We start from the raw sequence: 9376 nt of genomic DNA on the forward strand, positions 1-9376 counted from the left end.
CCTATGGAACAACCTAAAAATAGTAGCAAACTCCTTTAAAGGCCCCTGGTTAATCACGGGGGACTTTAATGAAGTGACAGGGGCAAATGAAAATTTTGGAGGATTACCTGTCAACAATAATAGGGTTTCCAAATTCATAAACTGTATTGACTACTGTGAACTCCTAGACCTAGGGTTTAAAGGTCCAAAGTACACCTGGTCCAATAAAAGTAAGAAATCAAAGTCAATAATAATGGAAAGATTAGATAGGTATATGGCAAACACCAACTGGATCAATATATACCCTGAAGCCCAAGTAACACACTTAACCAGACTGTACTCGGATCACTGCCCTATAAAACTCGAATTAAGAAAAAGTACGCCCCGTGATAATAAAGTCTTTAGAATAGAATCAATGTGGCTATCACACCCCACCTTTAAACCTCTTGTAGAAGCCAATTGGAACGTCAATGGCTCTATTCTAACGACTATTGAAAACTTCACAAAAGAAGTAAAAAATTGGAACATAACTACATTTGGGAATATCTTCCATAAAAAAGATATTACGCTGGCTAGGCTCAACGGGATTCAGAAATCTCCTAAATACTCTACTAGTCAATTTCTAAGAGACCTGGAATCAACTTTAACAGAAGACCTTAATGGTCTTTTAAAACTAGAAGAGGAATTCTGGAAGCTAAAGTCAAGAGTATAATGGCTAAATGAAGGGGACGCAAGCACAAAGTTCTTCCACATTACCACAATGCAACGTAGAAAAAAAAATAGACTCCTTAGCCTTAGAGATGAGGGGGGTAACTGGTTTTATGACCAAAAGGAGATTATCCTGTTAATTACTGATTTTTTCCAAAATCTCTTTACAACTAGTCATATTTCCTCTATAATTAATCAAACGCCTATGTCTCACTATACTACTCTCAGTATTAGGGACCACCTTGAACTGAGCATAGAACCTGACCTACAGGAAATTAAACAGGCAGTCTTCTCCTTTAAACCTTATAAAGCGCCAGGACCGGCGGCCTCCACCCTTTCTTCTACCAAAAGTTCTGGAATGAAACAAAAAATGCCTTAATTGATTTTTGTAAAGAGACTTTTCGAAATAAATCAATGACAAAGGAAATGAACAAAACTTACATATGTTTAATTCCAAAATGTAAGAGTCCGAAAACAATAAAATAATTTAGACCTATAAGCCTCTGCAACACTGCTTACAAAATTATTACAAAATTTTTGGTTAATAGAATCAAACCTCTACTCTCAAAAGTCATACACCCCACTCAAACAAGCTTCCTAAAAGGGAGAAGAGCATCTGATAATGCCATCATTGTGAACGAAGTAGTGTCTTACTTCAAAAGAACTAAAGGGAAGAAAGGGAAAATGTTAATCAAAATAGACCTGGAAAAAGCCTTCGACAAAATAGAATGGTCCTTTGTAAGATTCTCTTTGATATCTTTAAATTTTTCCAAAGATATGATTGATATTATAATGTCCTGCATTTCGACCACTCAAACTTCTATCCTGATAAACAGGTCTAGCACGGAATTTTTTAGACCAACAAGGGGGATTAGACAAGGGGATCCCCTATCCCCATACCTTTTCATAATCTGCATGGAAATGCTATCTAGGCTGATACACCATGAAATTGACTGCTGCAGATGGACGCCCATCAAATTATCTAATAAAGGACCACAATTGTCTCATCTGCTCTTTGCAGATGACTTAATCTTAATGGCAGAAGCCAACCAGAAAAGATGTAATTCAATAATAAATTCCCTTAATAAATTCTGCAACTATTCGGGACAGTCCATTAATTTTTACAAGTCTAGAATTATGTTCTCCAAGAATACCTCCTCCAGAAACAAGGAATACATTAGCCAATGTTTATCCATGAAACCCTCGAATGAAATAGGGAAATACCTAGGATTCCCAATCCTGAACTCAAACCCATCCAAAAGAAATTTCCAACCTATCATTGATAGCCTTAACAGTAAACTGCAGGGATGGAAAGTAAATCTCCTGACCACAGCAGGTAGGACTACCCTAATAAAATCCACTCTTGCAGCAATCCCAAACCATATCATGCAAATATATAGCCTTCCAAAATCTACCCTAAAAACTATTGACACAATACAAAGAAACTTCCTGTGGGGGAGCACATCTGAAAAGAGAAAATGTCACCTTATTAATTGGAATACAGTAACTAGGGACAAAAAAGAAAGAGGTCTGGGGTTATATAAAGCCAAATGGAAGAACCAATCATTCAATGCAACTCTAGCATGGAGATTTGCAAGAGAAAAACAATCTCTTTGGGTTCAAGTCCTTCAAAACAGATATAACATCAATATGAATCCTTCCAGGTGGAAGGATCTAGAGAAAAAAGGAGGAACTCACATCTGGAAAAATATCTGTATTAGAGGAGAAATCTGCGAAAAAGGCATACATTGGGAAGTAGGGAATGGGGAATCCATCAACCTCTGGCATGATGCCTGGATCATAGACTCGAGGCTCCTACATTCCCTCATTTCAGGAGCCTCTGCCCCTCAATGAATTAAATCTATCCCTAAGTTCAATTCTAGTGGAGGGATCTTTCAATATCAATACCCTCTCTTTCGAACTACCTGAAACCATCCGTAGAAAAATTTTCAGCACTTATATTAAACAAAGTGAGCCGGCAGTAGATAAATTTACTTGGGAAGAGGGACCTAATGGTTCCTTCTCGACGAAGGCTGCCTACAAAATTATCAAAGCCCAGTCAAAAGAAGAAGGAAACTGGACTGACTTTTCGTGGTTATGGAAGCTGGATACCTTAAGTAAAATAAAGTCATTCTTATGGACAGTTGTCCACAACAGGTTACCCACCTCCAAAATGTTACATAATAGGAAAATCATTACCTCTAGCATTTGCAATATTTGCCAAAACGAAAAAGAAGACATGGAACATATGTTCTTTAATTGCAGGCACTCAAAACCTATTTGGGACCAATTGAAATTTTTTTACAAATACTCGGATCAACCTCGCAGTGAGCTTACTATGCATAACTGGTTGAAACCCCTTTGCCACAATAAATCCTCTTTCAACAGATTCTTATCTAAGGCAGATATCCTCCCCTTTACCCTTTGGCACATCTGGATTTACAGAAACAATTTCATCTTTAACAACAAAAAATCTCCCCTATCCTTAAAAAACATCGTTAAGAGTGCAACGGAATTTAAGTTGTTAACAGAGTCTTTCCAGAATCCTAACCCTAGGATGACCATCTACATAAAATGGAAGCCACCTGATCGGGAAATTTATAAATTAAACATAGATAGATCTAGCTTAGGCAACCCCGGGAGGGGTGGCATTGGAGGGGTTATCAGAGACTGGGAAAGCAACTGGATTATAGGCTTTAACATGTCCACCCCCCCACGCTACAAACATATATATGGAAGGCCTTGCACTTATACAGGGTCTAAAAATAACAATATAACAAAACATTAGGCGACTAATGGTTGAAACAGATTGCAGTATCTTAGTTAACATGCTTACTAACGATAATGGCCCGTACCAAAATTTGATTACTGATTGCAGATGGATGCTTACTAGAGCAGCGAGCCTCAGATCACTCACGTCTTCAGAGAAGCGAATGGAGTGGCTGATGCTATGGCAAAACATGGAAGTAACTCGAACTTTTTTGGAAATCCTATGTTGTACTTCTCCCCGCCCCCTTTTGTTGTTTCTACTTTTGAACTGGACAAGCTAGGAACTTTGTGTCCTAGAAAAGTCCCAATTTATAATAACTCTTAAAACAGGGCGGAATAAATATCTTCATTATCAAAAAAAAAAAAAAAACTTATACAAAAGCGGACAACTGGAGAAAATTTTACGTTTTGAATTATTTATCAATGACGCTTTTTATTAGTGTATCGGAACATGTTTATGGTAAAAAATAAAAAAATAAAAATAAAAAAAGAAGTTTGTACCTTGGGGATTAGCTCTTGATAAAAATTAATCTGCACATCATACATGAAATCATTGAATACAAGATATATACTTTTCATAATTCGTTTCTCTCTTAAACATGGTTATGTGATATTCTTATTTTAAATTATAACCACTAAAATTAATTTTCTTAATTCTATGTAAGCAAAAGGTAATTGTAAATACTTACCATTCACTCTGAGCTCTCGATTGAAAGGTCATGGATATAAAATAGTAATATCACAAACTCAAAAAGAATGAAAAAGTTTGATATATGGGTTTGTGAAACCACAAATATTGCCATCTCGTCTGCGTGACTAACAGAAGGCCCAAATATAATGTTCATGGGCCTTTACGACCCATATGGCCGTAAAATAGCACGTTATAGCCAGTTTTCGGACTGGTCAATCAAAAATAGCCAGTGGTTACCAAGTTAATAAAAAATAGCCACTATTTTGTTGCAATAGAGACCGGTCCAGCATAATATACTGGAGTTCGATGCACTTGTGTATGAACTCCAGCATATTATGCCGGACCGGTATACTTTGCTGGCTCCGGTATAATATACTGGAGACTGGAGCCCCGGTGCTCCAAACTCTAGTATATTATACTGGACCAATATACTTGCCGGAACTCCAGTATATTATGCTAGAGTTCTAGTGTACTTATGCTGGAACTCCATCATATTATGCTGGAGTTCCAGCATATTTTTGAACAGTGTTTTCGCTCAGATTTATCTTTATATAAAAAGTGGCTAAATTTCGATTACTTTTGAAATTGGGTTATTTTTGAACGACCAATTGTAAATCTGGCTATTTTTAAATTTGTTGTGGTTAGTTGAATCTGGTTTTGTAGCTAATGTTTTACTTACGAATAGAGTAAAAATAGCACGGGCTAGCCAATTTTCGGTCTGGTCATTCAAAAATAGCCAGCGTTTGCAAAGTCATTAAAAAATAGCCACTATTTTGCTGCAACACGGAAAGTTCCAACATAATATTTTGGAGATCAATGCACCTGTGTATGAACTTCCAGCATATTATGCTAGAACTCCAACACACGGAAAGTTCCAGTATAATATACTGGAACTCCAGTATATTATGCTAGTATATTATTCCGGATTTTGAACAGTGTTTTCGTTCAGATTTATCTTTACATGAAAAGTGGCTAAATTTCAATTACTTTTGAAACTGTGGCTATTTTTGAATGACCACTTGTAAATTTGACTATTTTTGAATTTCTCTCCGGAATAGAGGAATGATAAAACTAATTACAAATGCAATTTCCACAATCTTTAATTTATTGTGTAATCATAACAATAACACATCAAGCTAGACAACTGGTTTATTTGAAATAAAAAGTGAATACTTAAACAATTTCTCTATTATTATTAACCATTCGACATTTAAAATCTAATTGTCCAATTGATTCGTTGCCGGATAAATCTATTAAGGAGGTAAAAGCACTCCTTTTTGAAAGGTTCTCTATTTTTTGTTAGGGTCGGAAAAAGTGGCCTGACGTAGAAAGCCTACCTTAATATAAGTATTAATAGATGGTTCTACGACTCGAATTTAAACTTATAGGTCACACGGAAATAACTTTACCGTCGCTCCAACATTTCCCTTCCTCTTTCTTGTTTCGTTTACTAAGAGACATAACCACATTATTAATAATGCCTTTCCCATTCTTCATGTACTCTATTGCTTTCTTGCCATATCTTTCAAACAAATCATCCATAATTTCTTCTCCAAAATGGTCTACTAATATGGATTCTTGAACTGCTCTCATATTTCCTGCTATATATTTGGCCTTACTCTTCTCATCAAATATTATTGCTTCTTTCTCACTATTATCAGCCATGTTTGAATCCCACTTGAGTTTAAATGTCTCAAGGTGCAATATTTTGAAAGAGCCTTCCTTCTCAATAATTTGTTTATTTCTTTTGTAGAAGGTGCATATAGTGGAAGATTGAACTTGTTTAACTTGGCTTCTTCAACCAACCCCTGTGCCAACCAAAAAAAAAAAAAATCATGATCGTTCAAGATGATCTAATGTCAAGAAGCTGAGAACAGTCTTTTAGCCGGTCCATAATTTGTTGAATAAATTATATTTTATGTTAAACTAAATCATCTCTAAGTTTATTTTCTAGAGTATGAGGTGAAAGAAAAAAATTGAGTGTAAAGAATAATCAGACAGAAATTGGTCTTTAGTTCGCAATAATAAAATTCAAGTTGTGAGCAGCCATTTGTGCTCAAAATACACACTATTTTACACCTCATTATGCTATATTTTTTATCAATATTAAAAGATAGTACTATGTTCTCTTTTAATTTATTACCTTTTTATCAAATTTAGCCGTTACTATTCTATTACAATAGTATTAATTAAGCGAGATGTTTAATGATTGATAAAGCGAAGATTGGACAAATACTCTTATAAACAGGACTACTAAATTTTGAAACGATATACAAAAACCTTAAACGACAGATAATATAGACCGGAAGTAAAAAAGTATCTAAATGGAATCAAAAGATAATTTAGGAAGAAATAGAAAGAAATCACAAGCATCATCTTCATCATTTTTACAGATGAAAGTAAGAACTAAACTCCCACAATATACAATCTCTTCAGAGCGCATACTAAGAAAATTAGTAAAATCCTTTTGAAATTGAGTCAAGTAAGCTTCATGAACACTTGGAGGACTGGTTTTTGCTATGTAAATGTTGCCTTTGTTCAATGGCAAACCAGATTCAGTGACCAACCCTTTCGGAACCTGAAATTATTAGTTAGAAAATAAGTTTATAAAAAATAAGTTTAACTTTTATATAACGATAATATAAAAAAGAATGATATTTAAGAAATAATGACACATAATTGTCTGTAATTTGACTCATTAAGTTATTATGGATAGTAACATATAAATCAGAAGATTGCCTTCTGTGGAAGGTTAACTCTGAACTTCAGTCAATGGGAGGAATCCCCTTATCTAAGGTTCTTTGTATGGCACTCGATCTAGGCCTGTATTCGGAGTTTCCCTGGGGTTGGTAAGGCGAAATGAGGCCACCCTAGCCCATTGAGTGCTCTACCTCGGGCCATCGACATCATATGCTCTACTGAAATAGAATTCGCGGAAAACAAGCGGCAGACTGTAAATCTGTTGAAGTTTTTCTACGTAGGTTCGAATCCTGCCGCTTTTGGAGCCCCTCGCCTTTGAGTACGGCAGCAGCCCAGACATAGACCGAATTAGGGGCCTAAACTCTTGAGTAGATTGCCCATGGAAAGAAGCTTGGTTCAGGTAGCTCAGCTGGACTGAAAATCCTTGTGTGGTTCGAATCCACTTTACTCTTTAAATAACTTGATAGGGTAACACGATTAGCGTATACAAGTTAAACTCCTAAAAAATATATGAGTTTAAGTTTATGCACAGATAATGTAAATATTATTTATACAAGACAACTTACAAGGTGATTACAATTAAATTTAAATGATTAAGCTACAAAAACAACAAAAACAAATATTATTTGTCGTAGCCTTCGATTTCTATTACAACCTGTTGTTTCTCTTATGTCGGATTCTTAGTGCTTTATTATTTTGTTGTTATTACTGTTCTTGCATTCATTATTTTTAACATGGCTTTTTTACTATACTATTCTTTTTTTTCAAACCTGATGTGAATTGCTTTTCTTGAGCCGAAGGTCTATTCAAAACAGCCTCTTTACCTCCGCAAGGTAGTGGTAAAATCTGCATACATATTATCCCCGATATCCCACACTATGAGAATATACCGGGTATATTCTTGTTGTTTAAACTATACTAATAGTGTAAAAAGAAAAATTATAGTGTCAGTGTATAATCCTTTAACCAATTCTTGAACAAAGGAAAATGACCAACCTGAGATAGCCAATGTAGACTATAAGAAGAATGCACCAAATGAACAGAATGTTGGGGAAAAAGCCTGCCATAAAATGAACCAGGCATAGCTCCAATGAAACATGAAGCTACTCCTCTCTTTCTTTGGATCTGTTTATAAAAACTAGGCAGAAGCTTAAACACAGTGTTAAAATCGTTCCCAACAAGATCATTCAAAAAGACTTGAATATTAAGTGGCTTTTGAATATTCAGTTCTTGGCTTAATTTGTCCAAAATTTCTACCATTTCAGCTATTGGTAATATTGCATTTGGCCCTGAAGAACATCCCAACTCAGCTAGAGTTATACATTCTGGAAACCCTAAATGACAAATTCTTTGTATGCTTTCTTCAAGAATGGCTCTCACCTTAAGTATAACCAACTTCTGTATATCAAGAATCCAATAAAAGCAATATTAGTACTGGCAGATATACATGACGGGTTCTGTGAGTTCAACTAAATTCATTATTTTCGGTCGAACTATGTAAGCATATGGAAAAAAAATTAATATATATATATATAATAAGATCACACTGATTATGATCCTCGTGATTATTTTAGGTAGGGAAAGTATTTTACACAAAGTAAATGCTAGAGAGAGACATAGACTAACTTGAAGTAAGGAGTTGTTGAAATAGCTAGTTTGATCCTCCCCTCCATTCATGTGAAGAACTTGCTCAATTTCCATTTCTCTTAACCCTGCCAAATGATCTAATTTGTTGGGTTCTAGGAACTAGAAGTTAATTAGATATATATGGGCATAAGAGCATGTAATTAACTCTATATATAAACATACAGATTTGAATGTATAGTCAATTAATTAACCATGGTCACGTGTAAGCTGATATCATGGGACGAATAAGATTTCTTCACCCTTATCAGCGATTTCGGGTTTAAACCATGTGAGTGCAAGAAATTTCTGGTAGGGAATATAGATGCTTTCCCATTTAATGGCTCTACACGGCACGAATATAGATTAGAAGTAGGGGCGGAGGTAGCCCTTCTGATACGAGTTCGGCTGAACCCAGTAACTTTTGTCCAAATTCGGTATTTATTTTAAGAAGTCATCGAATTATGTAAAAATTGTCGATGTAGAACCCAGTAACTTAAAAGAATTTGAATACCGCCTCTGATTAGAAGGCCAGTGCCATATGGATTCTGATTTGTAAAAAGAATACAAAAAAAAAAAGAAAAGGTAAGTTGACTATAGTCGGTGAGAATTTAATAACTGAATATTACTAAGTACTATTTATGTTAATGCTATTAGTACTTGTGTTGTATTAAGGTCATTATAGTATTACTAGTTGCAAGGATAAACCAAAAACTTCTCCTCAAACTATGCCTCGTTCACCTTTACCAACATTAGAATTTGCCAACTTGGTAGAATACTTATTTGATGAAATTAAAACTATTTCAAAAAACAAAGAAAAGAAAGCAACTTGCTACTACTATATATATTACTCCATACAAACTCCGAGCCCAAGGTCAATGTCATTATGTCAATATATATATATAT

General features: G+C 35.0%; 1 protein-coding gene across 1 annotated transcript; it reads right to left on the reverse strand.

Moving 5' to 3' along the window:
* Window positions 1–6418: 6418 nt before the first annotated feature.
* LOC109208293 (3,7-dimethylxanthine N-methyltransferase-like) lies at window positions 6419–8599 on the reverse strand. The gene is made up of 3 exons (XM_019371380.1): window positions 8474–8599; window positions 7844–8245; window positions 6419–6725 (listed from the first exon to the last, which is right to left on the reverse strand). Exons 1-3 carry the CDS (start codon window positions 8546–8548, stop codon window positions 6468–6470), a joined length of 735 nt encoding a protein of 244 aa, XP_019226925.1. The 5' UTR covers window positions 8549–8599; the 3' UTR covers window positions 6419–6467.
* Between the last annotated feature and the right edge of the window lie 777 nt (window positions 8600–9376).

This window comes from Nicotiana attenuata, unplaced genomic scaffold (assembly GCF_001879085.1).
Source record: "Nicotiana attenuata strain UT unplaced genomic scaffold, NIATTr2, whole genome shotgun sequence".
Lineage (NCBI taxonomy): Eukaryota > Viridiplantae > Streptophyta > Magnoliopsida > Solanales > Solanaceae > Nicotiana > Nicotiana attenuata.

Excerpts from the sequence above, each read along its gene's own strand:
- LOC109208293 (XM_019371380.1), bottom strand. The coding sequence starts at position 8,548 with ATGGAAATTGAGCAAGTTCTTCACATGAATGGAGGGGAGGATCAAACT. Across the intron at positions 8,246-8,473 it reads TCAACAACTCCTTACTTCAA|AAGTTGGTTATACTTAAGGT; the intron begins GTTAGTCTATGT and ends CTTGATATACAG. Across the intron at positions 6,726-7,843 it reads GTCTACATTGGCTATCTCAG|GTTCCGAAAGGGTTGGTCAC; the intron begins GTTGGTCATTTT and ends TAATAATTTCAG.